Source organism: Emiliania huxleyi, assembly GCF_000372725.1.
Source record: "Emiliania huxleyi CCMP1516 unplaced genomic scaffold EMIHUscaffold_65, whole genome shotgun sequence".
NCBI classification, from domain to species: Eukaryota; Haptophyta; order Isochrysidales; family Noelaerhabdaceae; genus Emiliania; species Emiliania huxleyi.
In genome coordinates, this window is record NW_005197128.1 from 540968 (window position 1) to 565565 (window position 24598).

Here is a 24598-nt window from a genome sequence, read left to right on the forward strand (position 1 = left end):
GCGTCTGCCAGACGCGTGCTACGACGTCAGGCCAGCTTCGAAGCAGCGTGGCCACAACTGACTGCAACAGACTGTCTTCATGTGTCTAGACTCTACCGGTACCGCGGTGCGCGCTCCGCGCACATAGGTGCCAGCGCGCTCCGCGCGGTATCTAGCAAGCGTGCTCCGCGCGTGTGTCTAGCTAGCGCGCTCCGCGCGTGTGTCCAGCTAGCGCGCTCCGCGCGTGTGTCCGGGTAGCACCAGCGCGCTCCGCGCGCACGATAATCCAGTGCCTACACTTGTGGGCACTGAAAGCTTGTTTCTGCAGCTCTGGCTGGCTCTGCGCCTCTCCGCGCGGGGTCTCTCTCTCTCTCTCTGTCTGGACTAGTGTCTAGTCTCTAGAGACTCCGCGCGGGCCGGGCCGGGTCTCATTGCCGGTGGTGGAGCAGAGAGAGAGATTTTTTTCTTGGAGCAGTGATGAAGGATCCTGACCAGCGAACTTCAGCCGTTCAGATTTCGTGCGCGAAGCCGTAGCGAGTCTTTCGCCGCCGGGATCATCCGGGAGCCGGTCTCTCGCCACTCCGCTGGCGCTGCCGGGCGCCCCACGGCCTGTGTGTCGTCGGTGGTTTTGTGTTTTCTCTAATCGCGCAACACTGCCATGATGATCCTCCTCCCGACTGCGACTGCGGCTTCGTCGACGCTGCGACGGCAACCGCTGATGACGGCGCGAGTGCCTGGCGGCGACCTGCGTGAGTCTGCCAGTCGGGTCGGCTGCTCAGCGGCGGCCGCAGCCGCCACCTGGTCCCTGTCCACCTCGTGCGGGCTGGACTCGGTGAGCGCCTCATCCCTCGTCGGCCTCGGAGCGGGCGCTGCGCTACCAGCGCCACTCGCGACCGCCGCCTTCTGCGGCACCTTTGCTGGCATGAGCTCGCGCGTCGTCGCTCCATCGGCACTTGCCGCGGCGGCGCTCGGCGGCGCTGCAGCCGCGGTGCTAGTGGCACTCGACGCCTCCGACACGCGGGTCCTCAAGGGCTACGGCGGCCGCCTCGGCGCCGTCGCTGCCCTGGCGGGCCTGGCGAGCATAGCGGCGTCGGCAGAGCTCCGCGCGGCCGGCCTCCTCTACCAGCCGTCTCTGGCCGCTGCCGCCGCTGCGCCCGAGAGGCTGTGGCGGACCGTCGGTGCGACTGTGCTCGGCTCGGCCGCGACTCGGCTCTGGGCACGCCGGCTGGCGCTCCTCCTCCTCGTCGGCGATTGCCCCGTGATCGCGTCGTCTGGAGAGGCGACGGGCACCGAATCAGTCGATGGCGTGCTCCTCGAGTAGGCGCCGGCCCTGTGCTCGCGTCGCCGCGGTCGGGATCGAGCGCCGCGACGTGGCGACATGCCCTCGCCTCTCGCCTCTCGACACCCGTCGCTTCCGCCTCCGTGGTTGGTCTCGGCGCGGCCGCCCTGTTCGGCGCAGACGCGGTGGGAAGCGGTGTGAAGTCTTCGCTCGACACTGACCCGTCCGGCGACATGCGTGACACGACCCGTCACATAGGCCCTCGCCTCGTCGGCTTTTGCGGGCACCGCGCGCCGCGCAGAGCGACCCGACCCGCCCGTTCCCCTCGCCACCCCCCCCCCCCCGCCGCCGCCCCCGCTGCGCAGGCTCTTTCGTCGCCATGTCCGCGCCGGGCAAGCTCCAGTCGACTCGCTCGCTGCTCGGGGCCGCCGCGCTGGCGGGCTTGGCGCAGGTGGCGCTGTCGGCTGTCTGTGTCGGCGCCGGCGGCAAGCTCGGTGCTGCAGCGGCGGTCGGCGTCCTCCTGCTCCGCTCGCTTCGAGCGGCGGCGGCGGTTGTGCTGTTTTCGCGTGCATCGCGCGCAGGTGGTGGTGGCTCGTGAGAACTGAGGCGCGGTATAAGCGAACTACGGCATACGAGTGGGACGACTCTCACTCACGCATCTGTGAGATTTGCCGCGCCCGGGCCCCGGCCCGCTTTCGCACGGCGTAACGCGGCGTATCGTCTATCGACACGCCGACGAAAATCTCAACAGAATCTACGTGGATTGTGTCGAGTCGCTACCGGTACCTAGCATGCACACACACGGACACCGCAGTCGGCAGTGCATTCAGCATTGTGAGCGCCCGGGCTCAGAGCACGGGCTTATCTTGCAGGTGCTTTGCGTAATCCAGGGCCCGCGTCGCAGGGTGCGCCTGGCGCTGGCCCTCCCAGCCGTCGAGCACCTCCTGCTGCGGTCGCGTGAAACAACGTCTGCGCTCCGCTGCCAGTTTGACGAGCGTGTTGACCTCGGGGCGTGCCCACAGGTTCGGCCCCGCGAACCTCGAGACGGCAACGTCGAGGCACTCGAGGAGGGCGTCGCACCACGCGCCGCGCGTCCGCTCCGGCAGGTAGTCGGTCCGAGCGCCCGAGAGGAGGTGCGAGTAGCCTGGCTGCGCAGTCGAGCGAGGCTCGTTCTCAGGGTCGTCGCACGGGAGGCGACGGAGCAGCGTCGCAACCTCGAGGAAGCCTCCTTCTGGAGCTGAGGAGAGGAGGTCAATCTGCGTCACCACGCGCAGCCTCCACACCTTGATCTGCTGCTGCTGCGGCAGCGAGAAGAGGACTGGCCTGGACGCCGCCGCGCTGAACAGCTTGCGGAAGGCTCCCCGATTCGACGGCTTGCGCCAGCGCGCCGGGTCCTCGATGGCAGCAGAGAGCACCCCAAACAAGGCGCCGGCGTTGAACGGCTTGACCAGTCCCTCCTCGAAGAGCGAAGCGACCTTCTCCGCGACCCTCTCCGCCTTGGCCGCCGACCGAATGGCCGCCGCAAGTTTGGGCGCAGCGGCGATGATCTCGTCGCTCGGCGCCGCAGGAGGCGTAGGCGCTGCAGGCGCTGCCTCGCGAGGGCGCTTTGGCGGATCCGCGTCAGAGCTCTCGCGAGGGCGCTTTGGCGGATCCGCGTCAGAGCTCTCGCGAGGGCGCTTGGGCGTCTCGCGCGTCTCCGCGCTTGTCGTAGCTCTCGAAGCCATCGAGCGCGGGTTCGGACTTTTACGGGGTGTGGTATGGTACGCCCCCCGCCTGCTGACAGACCCAGCCTCCCGGAGACCGGGGATGGGCGGTCAGAACCATGCCCCCCCACCCTTTGGGCCGCGAGACTACCATACCATACCCCGCAAAAAGTTGCTAGTTGGAACCCAGGCCAACCACACCGCACCCACTCGAGATCAGCTCGCCCTGCTTCCTGGTACCTGCTGACAGACCAGGCTTCCAGCCGACAGGACCATACCCCCCGCCCCACCGCCGGCCGCCTTACTGCTAAAGTCGTAGGTAGGCGATAGGTCCTAGGAGAAGGAGGCTGCAGACACCGACACGCACACACAGATACGCGCGGATGGCCGCCGTCTTCCATCCACGCCAGCACCTGCTGGTGCTATCTAGATAGTCTAGAGCGCGGCAGCGAAGTTGGCAATCGCCTGGCGAGCGGCGGGCCCGGCACCCGCGTAGTCTGGACGATTTCTTTGCGGTATCTTGACGTGTATCTCTCCATCCATTTCTGGAACGTATCCCGCCATATCCCGCCATATCCCGCCGTATCCCGCCGTATCCCGCCGTCCGTCCGTATCCCGCCGTATCCTGCCCGCCTCCTCACCATGCTCCTCACGCCGAGCAGGGAGCAGCCCCCGGCCTCTCGCGCTCCGGCCCCGGCCTGGCCCCGGCCTGCCTGGGGGCTGCGTATCTCACTCATCATCCACGTGTATCTCCTGGTACCTCCCCGTACACGCTCCCGGTATCCCGCCATTGCATATCCCGCCATATCCCGCCGCGGATACCGCGAAAGAAATCGTCCAGGCCACAGGGATCGGTCGCCGCACCCGCACCAGCAGGCGCCGCGCCGGCCGTCCGTCCCCGCGCGGGCGGCTCCGGTGGCCGCCGCGCCGGCCGCCCCGTGGGCCACCGCACCGGCGAGGTCCTCCATCGGCATCGCCGTCCGGCGGGTGCCCCTCCGGCGGGTGTGTGGGTGACCCCGCTCCGGTGCTCGCCTCGCTCGCCGGTGGTCGCCTCGATCGAGCCCGGCCGGGTTGGCCGGTTGCGCCAGCGGTGCAATCTCGGGCCTCGGGGGACTTGTAGTACATCCCGAACTCTTGGCGACAAACAGCAGAGATGATGGAGAGGGGGGACGACACCGCTCGATCTACCCTCTGGGGTCCTCAGCGGCGTGCACCTCGATCCTGGACCGTGTAGCGTGTTTGTTATGAACCCCCCCCGTCGCCCGTCCATGAATGAGCACACACACCAGCGAGGGAGGGCGAGACGATCGAGGGGTCCCGTACCATGCGGAATCGACCCTATCCAGTGCTCAGGTGCTCAAGACATTAATTGATGCTTTTTGAATTTTGACAATTAACTGATGGGCTTGCCCATCCCGGAGTGTCGGCGGGGCGGTGGCACACGTCACCTGCGCCGTTCGGGAGGACAATGCCCATGCCGAGTGGGGTAACAAGGCCTTCGCCACCTGCCCTCTTTCGAAGGTAGTGTCTATAGAGTGACGAGAGATATTGTCGGATGTCGGCATGTCGCACGCCCGATGCGCAACTGATGCGCAACACCCGCCCTGGTACGGCTCTCTATATTTTATAGAGTAAACTCTTACGCGGCTTGCATCCGCCAAAAACATGCACATCCGATCGCGCGCGCCCTGTGTTGGGCTAAAAAAAGACGAGTTTTACTGAGATGGCACACATCCAGTTGCAGCACTGCGACAATATCTGAGCGAGAGCTTGTGTTGATGTCATGGCTCATGCGCATTAGCGATATATGGCTCGTCGCTCGAGTGTCAAAGTGTCATGCTCATGCGTCGGATGGGCCTTGCCGTGTTTTTTGCCCCAACCCCCATGAGCCTCGAGAGTCGACCGGGGGCTCGAGGCAAGAGCCAAGAGCCCGCGCAACGCCGCAACCATCGCGGCTTCTGTTGTGTGTTAAAGTACCATATGGGGGTTTTGGCACATGCGGCCTAAAACAGGATTGGGGGCCCCCCTGGATGGCGCACGGAGCACGCGCCCTTGCAGCCCTTGGCCGCTCTGCTGCCGCAGCCAGCGGCGGCCGCCTCGCGCGCCTTCTTGAGCGCGATGATCGCCTTGGGCGCCAAGTGCAGCCGCTGGACGAGCACGTCCACCTGGAAAGGGGTGTGGAGGCGCCGCTCACAGCCCGCCACCCGGCAAAGAGCCCAGCACTCTCGAGCTGGGCTCCTAGTCAGATCGCGCGAGTAGACGCAAGCGACGACCCAAGACGAACGAATACTTGTCGTCCGCAACCTCTGGCTCGCGGCCGTCCAGCAGCGCCGCGTACTTGTTGGCGAACGCGGTGCGATCCGGCCAGCCGCTGCGGGGAGGGGCGCAGACGCCCTCCCTCATGAGCACGTGCAGCTCGTTGGAGACCACCCTGGCGCCTGCGCGTCACAGAGAGGCGCCGCTCACAGACGCCCGGCTCGAGACAGCGGGACGGGGCGGACGAGACGCCTCTCGCAGGTGCAGGGCGGGGCCAATCTCGGGCCAGTCTCGGGCCAGTCTCGGGCCAGTCTCGGGGCGATCGGGTGATGGCGGGTGATCTCGCGCCTCGCATGCCGCCGACCAGGTTCCCGCCTCCCGGACCGAGCTCGAGCCCCGCGTTGGCGCCGAGCACAAAGACGTCCTAATCTCGGCACAATCTCGGCTGACCTCGGGGGATCTCGAGCCCCGCGGTCGGGCGCAGAGCACGACGGCGCCTCCCCGCGCGACCAGCGCAGCGAGGAGTCGACGCGCGGGAGGCCGCCGACGGTCGGGGCGCCGAGCAGTTCCTACGATCTCGGTGCGATCTCGGTGCGATCTCGGGTGATCTCGGGCTCGTCGGGCGGTCTGGCTAGAGCGGCTCCTCGACGGAGCGAAACAGGGCGGACGACGTGAGCGGCTCTGCGGCGCGGCGCGGGGGGGGGGGGGGGAGGTGAGAGGGCAAGGCGAGGTGAGGGCAAGGCGAGGCGGGTCTGCTCGCCACACTTGGTGGGGCTCAAGGGGGGAGGGGAGAGGCCGTCCGGGTGCAAGGGTCGGTGCTCGTGGGTGAGTGAGCAACCTGGCGCGACTCCGGTGCAGAGGACGACAAGGTCGAAGTCCTCCCCGTTGACCTGGACGCTGTCTGCGGTGGAGGTGCAGACGCTGCGGTCCACCGCCTCGTCCACCTGCGCGAGGGCGGGCAAGGAGAGGGCGGGCAAGGAGAGGCCGGGCAAGGCTAGGAGACTGCTGCGAGACGCGCGCACCGCTGGCGGTCCACCCGCTCACCCGGCCCGGTGCGACTCTCCGGCTCTTGGGAGCCTTCTACGAGTCTGCTAGCCACCTTCTACGAGCCTTCTCTGAACCTTCTCTCTGCTAGGCGCCCTCTACCGAGCCTCCTCCGAGCCTTCTAGGCCGTCACCTCGATGCGGAGAGAGCTCCCCGGCGAGGCAGCGAGCCGCTGCAGCTCCTCGAGATACGGCGCCTGTGGGGAGGAGGCTGCTTGAAGGCTCCCAGAGGGGCCCCAGGGGCCCTGTGCTGCATCCTCGAGATGCGGCGCCGGCACGCTGCCGCCGGCGGTGGCGTCGCGGATCGCCTGCAGCCGCCTGCTCGGGTGTCCGCCCGTCTGTGAGACACACGCCCTGGGCACGGACACACGTCCTGGGCATGGACGGGCACACACGCACTCGCTGACCACTACGGGGGTGGTACACACACACACACACACACACACACACACACACACACACACACACACACACACACACACACACACACACACGCGCGCGCGCACGAGGCGGTGTGTGCGGTTCTCGGGCAAGGCATCCCCCGCAGAGGTACAACAGTTGGAGGGGCTTCGGCGGGGGACCTGGTCGGCGGCAGGCAGAGGTACTCGAAGCGCAGCCGGTCGGCATGCCTCACGTCGAGCCAGCCGACGGCAATGTCGAAGGGGCGGCTCTGCAGCGGCCGCCGGGACCGCAGCACCACCCGATGCCCCGCGCGGGAGGCGGTCAGCGCCGCCTGCGCAGAGGAGACGCCGAGAATGAGTAGGCGTGATGGCTAGGCGATTCGTACGTCCACTCTTTCAGCGCCGCCTGCGCCGCCGAGATGCCGCCGCCGATCACCAGCACGGAGGCTGGCCCGCCGTCGCCGCCGCTCCGCCTGGCGACCTCCTCCCGCAAGGTGCCTCTCCCCTGGGTCAGCAGCTGCTCCGAGTGGAGCACGCGCCCGCAGGCCGACGAGGCGGCGGAGAGCAGCGGCGCAAAAGGCGGAGGGATGCTCCACGCCCCGACGGGGCCGGTGGCGAGGATCAGCGCGGCCGCCTCGACCTCCCGAAGCTCGTGCGGCTCCCCGGCCGCGCTGTACTGCACGCGGAAGGAAGAGCCGCCGCCGCCGCCGCCGCCGCCCGCCCTGGCAACGCGGGTGGCGGTCCCGCGGAGCCACTTGTGCGGCAGTTCTGCCTCGAGCGAGGCGCAAAAGTCGCGGAAGAGGGCACTCGACGGCAGCGCCTTGAGCAGCGACGCGCCGCTCGAGTCCGCGTGCTCGGGACGGTGGTCTGTGGTCGGCATCCACTGCACCGCGACGGGCGCCGCTTCGAGCTCGGCGGTCCTGCCCTCCCGGATCGCAAACTCGACGAGCGCAGTCGGCTCAAAGGCCGAGGGGTGGACATACGCGGGCGAGCGCAGCCGGTCAATCTCGAGCGCGCGGAAGCGGCCGTACCACGCGTCGAGAAAGTGCGAGCCCGGGTCGATCACAGCGACGGTGCCTCGCACGGGACTCTTGCCATCGCCGCCGACCAGTGCAGCAAGAGCCGCCAAGGCATGAGGCCCGCCGCCGACAATGACCACGGAGACCGACTCGACGGGCTCGCTTGAGCCCGACGCAGCGCTCTTGCTCACCGTCTCAGGCGTCTGAATAAACTGCATTGACCTCGTTGCCTTTACGACTGTCCTCCGCGTGCTACGCCTCGCGCGAAAGCTTCACCTATCTTGCATTTTGTTTGCATTATGAAAAAAAGAATTCGCAGCCGCCAAGCCTCTCTCACAGCACACCGCGCTGCGAGCCTGTCGTGTCCCTTGTCAGGAGCAGGAGAGCCCCACCTGTCCCCCTGATCGTCCTTCCAAAATCCTGCTCGTGCAGGTGGGGACCCTGTCCTCCTCCCCCATCCCTCGTCTGGGTTTGTCTGTTTTCTTTCTTTCTTTCTTTTAGCACACTGGCGCGGACTGGCGCGGACTGGCGCGGACTGGCACACACACCGGCTCACCTGAAAAAAGAATTCTTAGACGGTCAAGAGCACCAAGAAGGACTGGGCGAGCGTCGCTCGCGGAGCCGCCCGCTCCCCCTACGACGGCGGCCCACGCCTCGAGTCCAACGAGCCCTCGTCCTACGAGGGGAGCGAGCGACGAGGATCCTAGGAGCGGCCGCCGAGCCCTTCCCGCAGCGCATCCCTAGCAGCGCAGCGGGCAGGGCGGCTCGCGCAGCGCGCGCGATCGAGCGCACGCGAGCGAGCACACACACACACGCACGCACGCACACGTCCCAACTCCCCAGAAATCTCGAGGAGCCGCGCACAGTGCCTAGGATAATGTCTGTGCGCTGTGTGGTGCACGCCCTCCGAGCGGGGCGGGGTCTGCCCGTCGGGTTGCTGCCCTAATCCCACCAGGGGTTGCAGAGGGGTTGTCTGCTCTATTTATTGAGAGAGAGAGAGAGAGAGAGAGAGAGAGAGAGAGAGAGAGAGAGAGAGAGAGAGAGAGAGAGAGAGAGACGTGGATGGACTCCGAAACAAGAATTGCCAACTTTGCGTGCTGCTTGCGCGTCCCACCCATACCGCCTGGTGTCCAGTCAGGCCAGACTGTTCCTCTCCAAGATCCCATCTTTGTTCTTCTATAGTCTGAGCCTTCCTGTCTTTCTTTCATTCACAGCCAACGCCTGCAAAAACCTGCCTAGGTGCCCCGTTTGCGGGGGAAACGATACGCCATCCCCGCCTGACCTGTCCCACATCAGGCCCTGGGCTCCGAGGATGGACATCTTAGGACTTGGCGCCAGCGCGGGGTCGGGGGCTCGGGGCACGGGGGACTGCCCTCGCGGGTTCGTTTTGCCCGCCTGACGAGGTGGACGTGTACAATGAAATATAGGTTGAGGGTTGGGTGCCACTCTCTACCACAGGCTGAAGAAGCATAAGCTACTTTGACGCAAGGTTTTGTTCAGGCGTGGAGCGTGAGGCCTGTGGGTTTCGTCCCGAGGCCGCCCCCACCGCGCGTGTGCGATGTTAGTCAAGTGTGACGTCGTGGAGTCTCGCCTCGGCCCTCAGCTGACATCGTACATTTGAGCTCTCTGTGAGAGCAGCACCTGTCCCTAGCGAGTCCGATGACCATTAGCACCACGATCCACCGCACACGCACGCAGGTGTGTCGACTGTGATCTCCATCGTGTCTTGTCACTGACAAGCGCGACATGGGCTCTCGACCACAGTCAGAGTCACCCCCCGATTCGCGTCGCGTCGCCGTCGGATCGGTCGCCTGCACCTCTCCGAGCTCTCCCGCCCGTCTCCCACGAGCTCCACACACAGGTCACAGGACTCTGAACTCCCGCCGGCGATGTCCCACTTCTCTCTTCTGTTGATTGTTCTTTCTCGCAAACTACGCACAGTTGCAACACACAGGACTCCCATGTCTCAAGCATCAAGCTGTCTCGGTCTTTAGTATTTACAGCCAGCACCGCACGTGGCCTCTGTGTGGCCTCTGTGTTCCTCGCTGCTGCGCGCTCTTCTAATATCTAAATAGCGTTTTATACGAGTACACCGATCTCAGATCTCACACCGTGTACGTACTCTCGGTACAATCTACAAAAGGCCGACGCGTGCGAGCGAGCCCGATGTTCATACTCACATGCAGTAGACAGTCCCCAGGCGTGGAGCCGTACCTCCCAAGCCGGTGATGTGTGGACAGCATTTAAGCTTCAGCCGCTGAGACCTGAGCGCGGAGTTGTGCTCCCGACGAGCACACGCGCGGGTGTCAGGACACCAGGCACCTCTCTTGCTCCTCCTCGGAGCAGAGATGATCCGTCACCCGCTTCTCCTCGGCCTTGGAAGGGATCCCCTGCATGCTGATCCCGAGCTTGCGGCGCAGTTTGCTCTCCGCCACGCCAAACGAGCGGTAATCCGAGCGCTGGAAGAAGGCGGCCTTCTTCTCAGTCGCGGTCAGATCCGAAGCCGAGGGGATGCGGGTGATTGAGAGGTCTCCGAAGCTGACGTTTTTGCGTAAGCGTGGCGGGGGTGAGCCGTCGTCGGAGGCTGTGGATTCTAATCGCCCGTCCATCGACTTCACCCGCGTCAGCTTTGGTTCCGCCCGATCCAGCTCCTCTTCGTTTTGCGGCTCTCTCCTGCTCGGGTCAGCTAGCGTGTGCCTGAGCGTCATCGTCGAGGCTGGTGACGACGCGGTTTTGCAGCGTGGGCGAGCGTCAGTTCACGAGCTGTGTCCGCCGCTTTCGATGGCGTGCTTTCCGCACCTATCGGCTCGACAATTGGTGTGGCGCCTAATTCTTGTGATATACACGTTATTATGATGATTTTCAGAGTGATAGAGAGAGAGTGTGTGTAGGAGGTGATAACTGATGATGATTACTCATGAGGGAGTTTTGTTGTGAAATGTCTGTGCGTGTTGGCCCTGAGGTTTTTCTTTGAAATACTTCGTCGGGCGCACTCCCTGGTGCAACCCTCGACGTCGTCCGGAACCCTAGCGCGACGCCAAGTGCGAAGGCCATGGACGACTCCCTCGACGACGGCCTCCTGGCGAGGTGCCGCCGGGTGCTCTCGCCGCGTCGCATGCTGCAGCGCGGCGAGGTGAGTGGTGCGCTCGGTGACCTCGGCACGTTTCTGCCGGACGTCGTGGCCCTCTCGAGCGTGATGGGCTCGGCGCTCCCCGCCGCGTCCTTTGTCTTCTTCTCGGGTTTGTGGAACCTCGTCTCCGGCTGTCTTTTCGATTTGCCGCTCCCGATCCAGCCGATGCACACGGTGGTGGCAGTGGCTCTGACCGAGGGCCTCACCTACCCGCAGCTCGTCGCCTCGGGCCTCTGGCTCGGTGCGATGTTCACGCTCCTCGGCGGGAGCGGCTCGGTCGAGCGGGCGCGACGCTGCATCCCGGTCTGCGTGGTGCGCGGGCTGCAGCTCGGCCTCGGTGCGCAAATCTTTAGACGCTTGCCGCCCAGCCGGCGCCGCGGCCGCGGCCGAGCGTGCTCTCCCCACCACCCGCGCCAGGGCTCAAGGTCTTCTCGACCGGCGCCGGCATGGCGACTCGCGAGCGAGCCCTCCTCACCCACAGCCTCGACGGGCTCCTCGCCGCCCTCCTCTCTGCGGCGGTCGCACTCGCGCTGTACGGCGACCGAAAGCGCCCCGCCAGCCTCGTGCTGTTTGCCCTCGGTTGCGCCGGCGTGGCACGCGCGCTGCCCGCGCCGCCGTCCCTGGGCCTGCACAGCCCGCTCGCGCCCGTGCCGACTGTCGACGCGGCCGACTGGTGGCACGCTCTCGTTCGCGCCGCGCTGCCGCAGCTTCCCGTCACGCTGCTCAACGCAGTGGTTGCGACCGCCAAGCTGGCGGAGGACCGCTCGCCCCGCTTGCCACTCCACCGCGTGTGTGTGGAGAAGCTTACCTCACCTCACCTTACCTTAGGACCTCTATCCGCGGCGAGACACGCCGAGCGTCGACGCGATCGCCCTCTCCGTCGGCCTCTCCAACCTCTCCACAGCGGCCGTCGGCCACTTTCCGTCGTGCCACGGCTGCGGTGGTCTCGCCGGGCAGCACCAGTTTGGAGCGCGCACAGGGTCCTCCATGGCGCTGCTCGGCCTGTGCAAGATGGGCCTCACCGTCGCCCTCGGCCCGGCGCCACTCCTCCGCGCCTTCGCCGCCTTCCCGCCTGCGGTGCTCGGCGTCCTGCTCGCCGTCGGCGGGGTGGAGCTCGCCGCCTGCGCCCGGGATGTGCGCGGCCGCTGCGGCTTTGTGATCATGCTGAGCGGCGCGGGGAGCGTGCTGCGCCTCGGCACAGGCGCCGCATTTCTCATCAGCTGCACCGCCGCCGCCGCCTTCCGCCTCGCGGGCCGAAGCCTCGACGAGGAGGACGAGGCCGGGGGCTACGAGCCAGCAGCGACCGACCCGGCGAACGAGCCGGAGGATGGGTAGGTTCTCTCTATCTCTATCCAGAGAACTTTTGCCATTTTTTCGCCCCACGCGCGTGCTGCTCGCCACGGGGCCACCGCCCACGCGGCCCCCCGGGCGCGGGGTAAGTACTGTAGTTTACTTTAGCGAGAGAGAGATGTCCCCGGCGAGCGGCGCGTCGCGCGACCTCCAGGTACGTCAGTATTTCGTAATTGCAGTAACCAGATGGGCTAAAACACGTCGACATTACCCCGGGGGCGCGCCCGGGGCCCGCCGGATTTACGCATTACGGTGTTTCATACACACACGTACATTATACATATGTCTCGTCATGGGATGACTCTCTCGAGGTTGCGCTACACGACGCGAGTACCGTAATCAGCGGGAACGCCTCTGAGCTGCGTTGAGGCATGTGCGTTGGCCGTTGGCCGGGCCGTCTGCGGCCCACCGCCCCGCTGGACCGCCCGCTCAAAAGTAGTCCGCCTCCGCGTCCTGCTTTGCCAGCTCGAGCAGCATCGGGTCGTCGAAGAACTTGTTGATGGACACGTCCTCGCTCAGCCCCTTCCGGCGGCGCGTCTTGACCATGAACTCGCGCGCGAGGTGCGGCGTCGGCTGCGGCTCGAGCGGGCGGAGGGCGACGTTCTTGTCGAGCGGGTCGCCCGGCACGATGGCCCAGTGGTCAAAGACGGAGAGGCAGAAGGCCTGCCCCTGCGTGTGCGAGCGCATGTCCGTCTCGAAGCCGAACGAGTCGATGACGGGAAGGTAGGCCTTGATCGTGTGGAGGGGCGTGCCGGGGCGCGGCCCCTCGGACGTGACGTGCCCGCGCCGGCGCGCGAGCACGGTGTAGATCGCGGGCACGCAGTCGACGGGCGCGCTGATGTCGACGAAGAAGATGGGCTCCATCAGCCGCGGCGTCGCCATCAGGAAGGCCGAGTAGGCGACGCGGCGCGCGGTCGGGATCACCTGCCCGCCGCCGCGGTTGATCGGCTCGGCCGCCACCGAGGCGTCGAGGATCTTGAACTTGACGTTGCGCATCGGCTCGTCGCAGAGCGGGCCCTCGCGGCACGACCACGAGAAGCCCTGCAGGATGAAGTCGCGGATACCGTTCAGCAGCTTCTTGTCCACCTCGGACGGGAGCGTGTCGTCCACGAGCACGTTGGCGCCCTTGTCGTCGGGGCCGAAGCCCCACACCGAGCGCGCCGCGAGCAGGTCCCAGTCGTACCGCTTCTGGAAGAACTCGCCCAGCCGCTTCCGCTCCCACCGGATGTCGACGGCGCCCGCCTCGATGTCCTCGGCGATCCCCTTGTCGAGCGGCTCCGCTATCATCGTCAGCTTCGACTTGCCGTTCGGCGTCTCGGCAAAGCACTTGAGCGACGACGTCTCGACGACCGTCTCGCAAAAGGCGACCACGGGGTCGGAGACCTTGACCTCGATCTCGGCGTAGACGTGCCGCAGGTCGTGCATCACGCAGTCGAGGTACAGCTCGCCCGTCCCCATAATGACGTGCTCGCCCGACTCCTCCACCTTGGTCGTGAGCAGCGGGTACGCCTTGTTGAGCTTGCGCAGCCCCTCGAGCATCTTCGGCAGCTCGGACGGGTTGAGCGGCTCCGCCGCGATCTTCATCGTCGAGAGCGTGTTGAAGGCGAGCGGGCGGAAGATGCACACGCCCTCGCGCGCCACGCCCGGCGCGCCTACGCGATGGGTGCAGAGAAGCCTCGGAGGCGGCGCCGAGACCGAGAGTCGGCACGGCCGCGCGCGCCGGCGGTGATGGTGCCCGACTTGACGAGCGACGCGTCGACGCCCTCGATGAGCGCCCAGCAGCCGGCGGGCACCTCGTTCACCTCGAGCCGGTAGCGCGACTGGTAGAGCCACAAGCGCGAGACGGTCCGGCGCGCAGAGTCCTCTTGGTCGTCGAGCGAGTACGACTCGCCGAGCACATTCACCTCCTGCCCAACCTTGAGCGTGCCCGAGAGCACGCGGCCGAACGCGTCGAAGGACTCGCAGTCGGGCCGGTGGTACCTACGCTCGGCCAATCTCGGGTCATCTCGGTCGCCCCCCTCGCGGAAGAGGCCGGGCAGTGTGGGGCGGGGGGGGGCACATCTTGGTCACGTTGACCATCAGCAGGCCCGACGCGTCGCACGCCGTCATGCTGCCCACAAAGTCGTCGCTCAGCGCGCCAGAGTAGGAGTGCTCCACCTTTGCCGCCGCCGCCGCCACCGGCGACGGCAGGTGCGCAACGCACGCGTCGGCGAGCCCGGCGTAGGAGCCGCCTGAGTCATTCATAATCGTGGAATGAATGAGGAGGAGTGAGGCATGCCCGAGCCCGGCGTACAGGAGCCGCCGAGGAAGCGGCTCATCACGAGCTTGAGGAGGGGCTTTGGGTCGAGCGCATACTCCTCCTTGCGCAGCGGCATGCCGAGGTCGCCGAGCGTCGCCTGGCGGTCGTGAGGAGGGGCGAGTCTCGCGCGCGGGGCACCTCGGTCGAATCACGGGCGGTGGCTCTCGAGCGCCGCCTTGAGGTCCTGCTCCGACTCGGAGATCGCCTGCGTCACGAGCTTGTACAGCGGCTCGAGGACGAACTGGACGAACGTGCGCGGCCCGCCCCCCTCGGGCGGCTTGCGCCGGAAGCCGCGCGTGTCTGGCTGGAAGTAGACGTCTCCCCACAGCCGGCGCGCAAAGGGGGCGGGCTTGAGGTCGGGATAGTACTCGGCGTACAGCGAGGCGAATGAGGAGAGCGTGAAGCACCAGTTGAGCTGCGACGAGCAGAAGACGACGCCGCCGTCCTCGGGCGAGAGGCGCGGGTGCTCGCCTACTCGCGGGTGATCTCGGGTGATCTCGGGTGCTCCGTCCTCGGCGGAGAGGGGGGGGGGGTGCGCTTGCCCGCGGACGCGGCGGCGATGGTTGCGTTTGCCTCCTCGATGACCTGGCGCACCTTGAAGTACGCGTCCTGCGGCGGCAGCTTGAGCTCGAGGATGAGTCGGTCCATCTTGTTGACGACGAGGACCTACACCTCCCACCCTCGGGTGAGCTCGGCTACTCTCGGCTGCCGTCCCTCCCGGGGGCACCGCGACAGCCGCGCACCAGCTGCAGCCGCTCGGCGAGCGCGTGCCGGATGAGCCGCTCTGTGTTTGAGGTGACGCCCTCGACGACGTCGACGACGAGCAGCGCGCCGTCGGCGAGCCGCAGGGCGGCGGTCACCTCGTCCTGGAAGTTGACGTGGCCGGGCGTGTCAATCAGGTTGAAGAGGTAGTGCCTGAGAGGGCAGCGAGTTCAGAGCTCACCCCTCGCTCCTCGGAGGGGGCGCGTCCATCCGCCGGACAAGGACGCGCTTCTCGCTCGACGACTGCAACAGCAGCGTCATCGGCGCGGCCTTGATCGAGAGGCCGCGCTTCTGCTCGTCGACGCGCGAGTCGGTGTAGCGCCGCTCCGCCATCACCCCTCCGACCTCGCGCTTGCCCGCCTTGCCTTGGTGCCCGCGCCGCGCCGTTCCGAGCAGGTGCGTGCAGCCGACGAGGCTGTCGAGCAGGCTGCGGCGGCGAGGGCGGGGCGGCGGCGGGGCGGGGCTGGTCAGAGCCGACGGGCGCCGGTGGCGGTCAGGCTCGCTCGGCCGCAGAGGCCTCGGTGTGTGGGCGAAGATGGCGCGCAGCCTGGCGAGGCTCGGTGCGTGTGGGCGCCAGCTGCCCGGAGGCTTCTCGGAAAGCTCTCGGAAGGCTCTCGGAAGGCTCTCGGTGAGCGGCGCCTGGTCTTTCCGTGGTGGAGGTGGCCAAGCACGGCGACGTTGCGCACCTGCGCCGAGGCGGGGAGGCAGGTGGGTGGAGGCGCGGCGTCCCTGGGGGGTGAGGTTGGGGAGGGGGGGGGGCGCCGGGCTGCCGGGCGGGGCAGCGGAGAGGGGGCGCGCCAGCTCTGGGTGCTTCATCAGCGAGCAGAGGAAGTCCGGCGAGTAGCGCGTCTCGGGCACGGACTTCTCGACGATGTCGAAGTCCTTGTGCTTGACCGGCGCGACGATCGGCTGCGTGATCGGCTGCGTGTCCTCGTCCTGCACCGTCGTCTCGACGCCCTCGCCGTACACCTCGAGCGCCGTCGGGTAGTACTTCTTGTCCTCGTGCAGCACGATGCGCGAGTCGTCACCGGCGTCGCCCGCATCGGCCATCTCGATGTCGCCGCCGCGCTGCGGCTCATCGGCCTCCTCCTCAATCTCCTCCTCCTCCTCGTCCCCCTCCTCGATCAGCGGGCCATCCTCCTCCTCGTCGCTGTCGAGATCTGCCGGCGGGGTGGGAGCGTGGCTGGTGAGGAAGCCCGCGGGGTGAGGGCGGCGGCGGCGAGGGCGGCGAAGGAGACGGCAGAGCGGCGAGAACGACGGGGGTTGCGGCGGGGGTGGCGCGGGTGCCGTGGCGGCGGCGGCGGCGGCGGCGAAGCAGGCGGCGGGGATGGGAGGGAGCGAGCGCAGCGGCGACGGCAGGGGCGGAGGCGGAGGGCGGCGTGGTTGGCATCGCCTGGCCCGATATAATTGCCAAACTCGTCGTACAGCTCCTCCTCCATGGCGGCACGCGTAGAGAGCGCGCCGCGACAAGTGGAGTGGGGGAAAGAGAATTCGCAACCCGCCGCCCGGGACAAGCGATCCCACGACAGCGATTGTGGGGACTACATGATCCGTACGTGAAGGGTGGAGGGGCCCGTCCAGGGCCCGCCCGCAGAGCTAGAAATCACGCGTGAGTGTGTGTCTTCTTCTCGCCTCGCGTGAGCGCGTCTGCGACGCGCGCCTTGCGGGCAGAGCCCTTAGCCACCCTTTACATCTTGCGCGGTGAAGAAAGAAAGGAAGAAAAGCAGGAGTTGCGGCGGCCGGCACCGCCACCAGGCCCGCCCCCCCCACCACCGCCTCCGCCCCCGCCGTTGGAGCGACCGCTGGGTCGAGGGGCCGCCCCTGAGGCCCCATACCAGGCGGTGCGGCCGCCAGTGCCGCCACCGCTTCCGCCACCCCCGCCCCCACCTCTGCCCCCGCCGCCGGCGTGGCCGTCACCGTAAGAACCCGCGCGGACCTGGGGGAACCCGGAGCCGCTCCGTTGGAGGTTGGAATACCCGGGGGAGGGGACCGAGGGGGGGGAGTCGCCGCAAAACGATAACGGGTGTACGCCGGCGAGCCGAAAGGCCGAGACCGGAGGACCCCAGGTGGAGCTTGGGGTCAGTTGTCGGAGGAGGCGAGAGATGAGCTGACGCGGCCTCTACGAGTGGAGTCGGGAAGTACGAGCTCGCCGGGGGTGGACCCGTCGCGGCGGCAGCTGGACCGCTGTGATCTACGACGAGGAGGGCCACGCCTCCCCGAGCCTGAAGAGGAGCCGGCGGAGGGGAGGGGCGAGCCGAGAACGATAGAGAGGCCGCGGGCGCGGGCGCGACTCGTCGACCAGGGAGAGCGGGCCCGACCTCCCTGGGAGGGGTGCGGTGGCGACACGACACAATGCCGCCGCCCTCGCCCGGGGAAACTTCAGCAGGACAGTCGACGCTCTCGGAGGCGGCAGTACCAGTCGGAGGTGAAGCGGAGGTGAGACCTCGGCCAAAGAAGAGACATCAGAAACGGCTACAGCGGCCGTCACACGACGCTCGGCTGGCGAATAAAAGAGCGAATCAGGGAGACCGGAGCCCCGGGGGGGCGGGCGGTGGAACCCTGAGACGGGATGCTGAGCGAGGACCTGTGTACGTGCGTACCTCCACCACCGCATCGACACCACCACCGAGATGCTCTGCGTCGAGAGCGACAGTGTTGGCTTCATGCAGTGAAGCGTAAGCGTGCTGCACCGACTACTCGTAAAGAAAGAAAGAAAGAAAACACACAACCCAAGGGAGGGATGGGAGAACGGCACGCCGCCACCACACAGGGATTTTAAGGAGAGGAGTGTGGTGCGCTAGCCGTCGCCCACCCTGGGGAGTCTGCCTCTTCGTATCTCTTAGTCGTTGTGCGTATTAGCCGGCGGGGGTTTCTCTTTTGATGATCAAGGCGGCGCCCCGGTGCGGTGTGTGGGTGACTCTCTTCTCGATGTGGTCAAACACCTCCACCGCGCTCGGCTTCTCCTGGCTGCCCGTCGGCGAGTGCACGCGCGGGGAGCACCACTCGCAGTCCTCTCTCGACGCGCTCGTGGGGTTCGGACTCGTCGGCGCCGCGAGTGCCGGCATCTGCATCACGCTCAATGTGCAAAAACTGGTGCACAACCGCAACTACGACCCGGTCACGGGGCGTCAGAGCATCCACTTCACCCGAATCCCGCTCTGGTGGGCGGCCGTCATCGCCAACGGTCTCTCGGCGCGCGCCTCCCTTCCCGGGCCGCTCCTGCCGCCGCCACCCCGAACGCCCGCTCCTGTCTCGCCCAGGAGCTCGTCAACCTGGCCGCGCTCGGCTTCGCGCCCGCGACGCTGGTTGCGCCGCTCGGCTGCCTCTCCGTCGTCTTCAACGCCTTCACCGCCGTCTTTTGGCTGCGCGAGCCCTTCTTCAAGCGCGACCTCCTCGGGCTGGCACTGATCAGCGCAGGCGTCAGCTGCATCGTGATGGGGCAGGTGGGCGCTGTCGGGGAAGTGTCTAGGACGTGTCTAGGAAGTGTCAAGGAAGCGTCTAGCCTGCATTGTGACGGGGCAGGTGGGCTCGCCGGCGCCTCCGATCACGGTGCCGTACCTGCGCGAGGTCGTCGCCTCGTCCTCCTTCTACCTCTACCTCGCCTCCCTCGCCGCCTTTCTCGCGCTGCTCGTGCTGTGGGCGCAGCCGCGCTTCGCTCGCCGCTTCGCTTGGGTGTACCTCGCCGAGAGCGCCGTGTTTGGGTCGGCGACGACCGCCGCCGCGCGCGCGTTTGCCTCCCTCTGCGGGCCTCCGCTGACCGGCGACTGGGCCAACGCGACCAGCCGCGAGGGGTGGCCGTTCTTTTGGGGGTCCGAGATCTAGCCGAGATCAGCCGAGGTGCAGCCGAGGTGCAGCCGAGGTGCAGCCGAGGTGCAGCCGAGGTGTAGCCGAGGTGTAGCCGAGATGTGGTCCGGCGGCGAGGACGCGACGGTCCTGTTCTGAGGCGCGAGGCCGACGCTCTGCTGTGACCTTCGTCTCTTCACACCTCGCACTCTGTGGGAAGGTCGCTGCTGCTGCTATTGCTGACCGCGGTCGGGTCGCTGCTCACCCAGAACCAGGCGAGGGAGGGAGGGAGGGGGAGGGAGAGAGAGAGAGGGAGGGAGAGAGAGAGAGAGAGAGAGAGAGAGAGAGAGAGAGAGAGACGAGTCTCACCGGAGCGACACACAGGCTCACACAGGCTCTCAGCCGGCTGCGCTGCGGCACAGGCGATGGTGCGTTTCTCCAACTCGGAGGTGGTGCCGCTCTACTTTTGCTTCTTCTCGGTGGGCGGCGTGTACGGTGCCCCCCACCCCCACCCCCCAAACAGCCCCGCCGGCCGGGCTGCGAGCGGCGCTTCTTCACGCGTCTCTGCATGAACAGGTGCGGCGCTGGCGTACGACGAGCTCTGCTGGCCGGGCGTGCTGCTGCTGCTGCCAGGGCTCGCGCTCTGCATCGGCGGTGTCTTTTGCATCTCGTACCGGCGCGAGGCGCGGGTGGCGCGGCTGCGTGCTGCGGCGGGGGCGAGGGAGGAGGCGCGGGATAATGGTGACAGAAATGGTGATAGTAAACAGTAGTAGCAGCAGCAACAACAACAACAATAGGTGCGGCCCCTCGCCCGCTCGTGCATCTCGGCGACGCACAGCGCCTCGTCGCTGAGCATCGGCAGCGTGCCCAGCGTCGTGAGCAGCCTCTCGCTGCCGCCCGGAGCCGCGGCCGCTGCTACGGGGGGCAACAACGGCGGCTCGGGCACCGGCGCGGCCTTGCTCGCCGACAGCGCGCCGGACGAGGGCGGTGCAAGCAGTCGCGCATGACCATGAGTCGAGGCGTGTAGACGTACAGTAGTGTTGAGAGGTTATTCCCACTTGCAGTCTAAGCAGCCTGTGAAGTCTTCAGACTGGGTCAGACTGGGTCAGACTGCATCAGACTGCTTCAGACTGCTCAGACTGGGGGAGCACAGTCTGACACAGTCCGCCGCGGTCTGACGCAGTCTGGCGCAGTCTGACACATGTTCAGACTGCGCCAGACAGCAGACCCTGCGCTCTAGACTGCGCCAGACTGGAGGACATGAAACTGCGCTCCGACCGACCCACACTCTCGTGCTCCCCCACCCCGGTCCCTCGCCAGACTGCGCTAGACTGCGTCAGACTCTGCTAGACTGCGTCAGACTGCGTCAGACTGCTTCAGACTGCTTCAGACTGCTTCAGACTGCCTAGACTGTGAATAGACTGCGCAGTATATGTGAACTCTCACAGGCCAGCGCACAGCGCCATAGGAGGTATTTTCTTCTCAATAACAAGGCTGTGAATAGACTGCTTAGACTGCAAGTGGGGCGGATAACGTCGACAGCCCGTCGGCCGGTCGCCAACCAGCCGCGGCCACCTCTCTGCAGGAGATATGCTTCTCCTCCTCTCCTCTTCCGCCCCTGCCACCTCCCGCCCCAATATCCTTTTCCTCATGTGCGACTCGATGGATGGGCGCGTTGTCGACCCCTCCGCGCCACTCTCGAAGCTGGTTGCGACGCCGACCTTTGACGCACTTGCGAGTGACGGCGTCAACTTTGTGCGAACGTACGCCTCTTCGCCGCAGTGCGTGCCCTCGCGCGCGAGCATGCTCAGCGGGCGTCGGACCGACCAGATCCGCGCCTTCTCGAACGACAACGGGCTCGCGCTCTCGCCCGGTGGCGAGCCAGACGAGGCCTGCGTGAGCGCGTACGGCGAGGCGTGGTGCAGAACCCACGGCGCCTCGCAGGCGCTCGAGACGACGCTCTTCGACGAGCTGCGCAGCGGTGGGCATGCTGTCGCGCTCTCTGGGATCTGTTCAACAGCCAGTGACTTCTACGAACCACCCTGTAGGCGGGTATGAGGTGGCGCTATTTGGGAAGGTGGACATCGGCGCGGGCGTGCTGCGCAGATTCGGGCCGGCGCCGACGCAGGACGGCTACCACGGCGGCGCCTCGCTCCCCATCGTGACGCGGGCGGCTGACGTGCGGCGGCCGACCAAGCCGAACCCGCTCGAGCTAGTCGACGACCACGCGGCACACGTCCACCCCGAGGATTGGAAGGTGCGCGTCTCGCGACATCTCGCCACGTCTCGCCACGTCTCGCCACGTCTCGCCACGTCTCGCCACGTCTCACCTGGTATGGCCTCATCTCGCCACGTCTCGCCACGTCTCGGCATGTGTCCCACCTGCAGGTGCACGACCGCTGCAGCGAGTGGCTGAGAGCGAAGGGCGACGCCTCCCGCAGCAGCGGTGGCGGAGGCGGGCCGCCCTGGTTCCTCTACTGCAGTCTCAACATCCCGCACCCCGCCTTCCGCACGAACGCGACTTGGCTGCACGCGGTGGACGAGGCAGCCGTCCGCGCGTCGCCGCCTGCGTGGCCTGCCGAGGGCTCGATGCATCCGTACGACGCGTGCGGATGAGCCGAGACGAGCCGAGATCGGACGAGGTGATATCAGAGCACTCGAGGCTGCTCGAGATAGATGAGAGCCTCGGGCGACGAGCCGGCGTGCCGCAGCCGGCCGCCGCACGCACTTTGTGGCACCGATGCCGCAGGTACATGACAACCTCCAAGGCTGTGGGCGACGACCAGCCTGTCTTTGGGGAGGTCGGCGTCTTCCGCGTGCGACGCACGTACCTCGCGATGGTCGCCGAGGCGGACTACCTCATCGGGCAGGTCGGCTGCACGTATGCCCGTGAGACGTGTCGCCTCCTCAGCCGCGCGACGCCTCCTCCGCTGCACGTTGCAAGACTGGAGATCTCCCCATACCTCCCCACATCTGCTCCGCATCACGTCGCAAGACTGGCTGGCGGACCCCACTCCTCGGGCAGGTGTCGTCGAGAGAACCTCCCCAGATCTCCCCCATCTCCCCCAGATCTCGTCTCTCCCCGTCGGGCAGGTCGTCGAGGCGGCGCGCGAGGCCAAGCTCTACCGAGGCGCGCTCGTCGTCTACCTCTCTGACCACGGAGAGATGAGCATGGAGCACCGCCAGATCTGGAAGAACGCGCACTACGAGGCGCGCCGCCACTCTCGCCCTCGCCTCCAGCCGCCCCGCCTCCGCCACCGCCCTCGCCGCCGCCCTCGCCGCCGCCCTCGCCGCCGCCCTCGCCGCCGCTCTCGCCGCCGCCCTCGATGCCGCCGCCCTCGCCGACCCCTACGACGCCATCCTCGCCGCCGCCCGCACCGCACAGGCGTCGCTGCGCGTGCCCCTCCTCCTCGCGGGCGGTGCTCTACCGGTCGGCCCCCGCTTCCGGCGCGGCGCGGTGGCCACGTCACTCGCCTCGCTGCTCGACATCTTTCCGACGATCGCTGAGGCGGCGCAGCTGCGGCCGCTGCGCAAGGGGGCGCTCGCCGGCGAGCCGCTGCTCCCGCTCCCGAGGAACACGCGAAGTGCGTCCCTTCACGGCTCGCGCTGTGAACAGGCGAGTCGCTGCTCCCTCTCCTGAGGGGCGGGGCGCCGGGGCAGCCGCCGCGCCGCAGGGGTTACATCGTCTCGCAGTACCACTCCAACATGGGCAACACGGCCTCGTACTGCCTCGTGCAAGGCCGCCTCAAGTACGTGGCGTTCGGGCGCGACCGCGACCGCGACCGCGTTCCGTGGCAAGTGCGTTCCGTCTCGAGGGCTCTCCGCTGTCGGTAGGCGCGCGCTCAACCGCACGTTTGGCTCCTACGGGCCGCAGGCGCGCTAGGCCTCTCCTACACCTCACTTCCGCCCCTCATCTGGACGCCTGATCTGGACACCTCTCCGGACACATTGTGTACCGCGCCAAGCCTGTTGCGCCTCTCCGCACCTCCCCTCCCACGCCCCACATCTCCACACCTCGTCCTCACGCCTCTATTCACACACCCTCCCCGCGGTCCTCAGCTCTTCGACCTCGAGAGCGACCCGGCCGAGGTGACCAACTTGGCGCGCACGCGGCCGGAGGAGGTGGCGCGGCTCGATGCGCTGCTGCGCGCAGAGCTCGGCTCGGGCGAGAACCGACTCTCCCCCGACGGCGACCCAGACGCGATCGACGCAGCGGCCAAGCGGCTGCAGCAGGCAACCTTCCTCGAGCACTTCGTCCGCGACGCGTCCCGGCTGCGCGCGCAGTGGGAGCGGCTTCTCCGCTGCGACGCGCAGGTCGCGGCCGCCCGCGCCGCCGGCGAGCCGCGGCTCGCGCGCCTCGCCGAGGACTCGGAGGCGGAGGCGCCGTGCGTCGCAAACGAGGCGCCGCTCGACGCTGCCGCCGCCGAGGCCTTCTTCGCGCGGGGCGAGGCGCAGGCGTCGCCCCTAGACGACAGCGCCGCGCGGGGCGGGCGCACGCCGCTGCGGCAGCTGCTCGAGCGCGCCTACACGGGCTTCGACGAGGACGACTGGCGCAAGGTGCAGTGGTGGGCCGCGCAGGACATCCAGCCACCCTTCGAGGCCCGCGGGTGAGATCGCAGATATGCGTGTGAGCGTGTGTCTCGCTCGGCCTCGTGCGGGGGTCTCGCAGTGTGCGCCCCCGGCTCTAGCTGCGCCTCGCTGAGGACGCGCTGGAGCCCGGAGCGCGGAGGTGGAGGGTGGAGCTGGCCTCGCGGCTTGCAGTTTTGCGAGTTGGCACCTTGGCACGGCTCTCTTCGGAGGTGGTGGGAGCTGCAGGTGCAGCAGTTGGGCGTGGCCCTGCACCCGCGTGGGCCTGGGGCCCTGGCCCCTGGGGGGTGGGGGGTGGGGGTGTGCGTGGGTTATGTTGGGGGGCTGCGCAGTGTTTGTGTTTGATTATGGGGCGCGCGGCGGGTGGCTCACACAACTTCTGGCGGGGGAAGATCCTAAGAGCTAGGCCATCCCCGCACACGCACAACCACAAGGCTCTTGCACGCGGCACCTTCACTCACATCTCGGTTTTCGTGCGCTGCGCCGCTTCTGACGAGCGCGCTCTCCCGCCGCCGCCAATACCGCTCCCGCCGCCCCCTTCCTCACCTCCGATCTCATCTCGCCGCCGCGGCCGGCCATTGGGAAATCACGCCTAGTAGCCGAGCGAGTCGACGTGCATGGCGAGCTCGACGAGGCGGTTCGAGTAGCCCCACTCGTTGTCGTACCACGAGACGAGCTTGACGAAAGTTTCCGTGAGCGAGATGCCCGCGCCCGCGTCGAAGATGGAGGAGCGTGAATCGCCCTGCGCGCACGAGAGGCCAGGGCTGGTGAGGCAGGGCGAGCGAGGCCAGAGAGCCCAGGGCTGGTGAGGCCAGGGAGCCCAGGGCTGGTGAGGCGCGTGCCTGGAAGTCGGTGGAGACGACCTGATCCTCGGTGTAGCCGACGATGCCCTTGTAGTCCGGCGACTCGGACGCCGCCTTCATGGTTGCCTTGATCTCGTCCATCGTGGCGCCCTTCTCGAGCACGCAATCGTCCGCACCCGATTATCATACAAGGACCTACCGCGA

General features: G+C 67.3%; 10 protein-coding genes across 10 annotated transcripts in view; 5 read left to right on the top strand and 5 right to left on the bottom strand.

Moving 5' to 3' along the window:
* Positions 1 to 637: 637 nt before the first annotated feature.
* EMIHUDRAFT_215526 (hypothetical protein) lies at positions 638 to 1300 on the top strand (the record flags this gene model as incomplete). Its single annotated transcript, XM_005763092.1, has 1 exon — positions 638 to 1300. One exon carries the CDS (start codon positions 638 to 640, stop codon positions 1298 to 1300), a length of 663 nt encoding a protein of 220 aa, XP_005763149.1.
* A 337-nt stretch (positions 1301 to 1637) lies between these two features.
* On the top strand, positions 1638 to 1863 carry EMIHUDRAFT_215527 (hypothetical protein; the record flags this gene model as incomplete). The annotated part of the gene is made up of 2 exons (XM_005763093.1): positions 1638 to 1766; positions 1840 to 1863. The coding sequence occupies 2 exons, from the start codon at positions 1638 to 1640 to the stop codon at positions 1861 to 1863; spliced, it is 153 nt and encodes a 50-aa protein (XP_005763150.1).
* A 243-nt stretch (positions 1864 to 2106) lies between these two features.
* Positions 2107 to 2982, bottom strand: EMIHUDRAFT_215528 (hypothetical protein; the record flags this gene model as incomplete). The annotated part of the gene is made up of 1 exon (XM_005763094.1): positions 2107 to 2982. The coding sequence occupies one exon, from the start codon at positions 2980 to 2982 to the stop codon at positions 2107 to 2109; it is 876 nt and encodes a 291-aa protein (XP_005763151.1).
* Positions 2983 to 4854: 1872 nt separating this feature from the next.
* On the bottom strand, positions 4855 to 6442 carry EMIHUDRAFT_437832 (hypothetical protein). Its single transcript, XM_005763095.1, has 6 exons — positions 6056 to 6442; positions 5861 to 5898; positions 5715 to 5786; positions 5566 to 5641; positions 5266 to 5399; positions 4855 to 5126 (listed from the first exon to the last, which is right to left on the bottom strand). Exons 4-6 carry the CDS (start codon positions 5570 to 5572, stop codon positions 4965 to 4967), a joined length of 303 nt encoding a protein of 100 aa, XP_005763152.1. The 5' UTR covers positions 5573 to 5641; positions 5715 to 5786; positions 5861 to 5898; positions 6056 to 6442; the 3' UTR covers positions 4855 to 4964.
* A 3544-nt stretch (positions 6443 to 9986) lies between these two features.
* On the bottom strand, positions 9987 to 10388 carry EMIHUDRAFT_215531 (hypothetical protein; the record flags this gene model as incomplete). The annotated part of the gene is made up of 1 exon (XM_005763096.1): positions 9987 to 10388. The coding sequence occupies one exon, from the start codon at positions 10386 to 10388 to the stop codon at positions 9987 to 9989; it is 402 nt and encodes a 133-aa protein (XP_005763153.1).
* Positions 10389 to 10795: 407 nt separating this feature from the next.
* On the top strand, positions 10796 to 12145 carry EMIHUDRAFT_67604 (hypothetical protein; the record flags this gene model as incomplete). Its single annotated transcript, XM_005763097.1, has 3 exons — positions 10796 to 11147; positions 11228 to 11602; positions 11658 to 12145. 3 exons carry the CDS (start codon positions 10796 to 10798, stop codon positions 12143 to 12145), a joined length of 1215 nt encoding a protein of 404 aa, XP_005763154.1.
* A 257-nt stretch (positions 12146 to 12402) lies between these two features.
* Positions 12403 to 16660, bottom strand: EMIHUDRAFT_452643 (hypothetical protein; the record flags this gene model as incomplete). Its single annotated transcript, XM_005763098.1, has 11 exons — positions 12403 to 13812; positions 13869 to 14140; positions 14220 to 14391; positions 14463 to 14556; positions 14635 to 14930; positions 15002 to 15125; positions 15203 to 15374; positions 15451 to 15648; positions 15861 to 15907; positions 16020 to 16381; positions 16615 to 16660. The coding sequence occupies 11 exons, from the start codon at positions 16658 to 16660 to the stop codon at positions 12590 to 12592; spliced, it is 3006 nt and encodes a 1001-aa protein (XP_005763155.1). The 3' UTR covers positions 12403 to 12589.
* A 1478-nt stretch (positions 16661 to 18138) lies between these two features.
* On the top strand, positions 18139 to 20506 carry EMIHUDRAFT_437833 (hypothetical protein). The gene is made up of 7 exons (XM_005763099.1): positions 18139 to 18413; positions 18482 to 18664; positions 18744 to 19030; positions 19225 to 19279; positions 19427 to 19499; positions 19581 to 19732; positions 19802 to 20506. Exons 1-7 carry the CDS (start codon positions 18150 to 18152, stop codon positions 20009 to 20011), a joined length of 1224 nt encoding a protein of 407 aa, XP_005763156.1. The 5' UTR covers positions 18139 to 18149; the 3' UTR covers positions 20012 to 20506.
* Positions 20507 to 20654: 148 nt separating this feature from the next.
* Positions 20655 to 23615, top strand: EMIHUDRAFT_215536 (hypothetical protein; the record flags this gene model as incomplete). Its single annotated transcript, XM_005763100.1, has 9 exons — positions 20655 to 20985; positions 21053 to 21261; positions 21393 to 21610; positions 21754 to 21874; positions 22098 to 22145; positions 22390 to 22588; positions 22744 to 22802; positions 23064 to 23258; positions 23385 to 23615. 9 exons carry the CDS (start codon positions 20655 to 20657, stop codon positions 23613 to 23615), a joined length of 1611 nt encoding a protein of 536 aa, XP_005763157.1.
* A 302-nt stretch (positions 23616 to 23917) lies between these two features.
* Positions 23918 to 24598, bottom strand: part of EMIHUDRAFT_437834 — a gene marked incomplete at its 3' end in the record, with an annotated part of 1555 nt that continues 874 nt past the window's right edge. The window contains exons 4-5 of the mRNA XM_005763101.1: positions 24434 to 24560; positions 23918 to 24333 (exon numbers count right to left, since the gene is read on the bottom strand). Of these exons, the coding sequence (XP_005763158.1) occupies positions 24146 to 24333; positions 24434 to 24560 (315 nt within the window). The remainder of the gene's footprint in view (positions 24334 to 24433; positions 24561 to 24598) is intronic.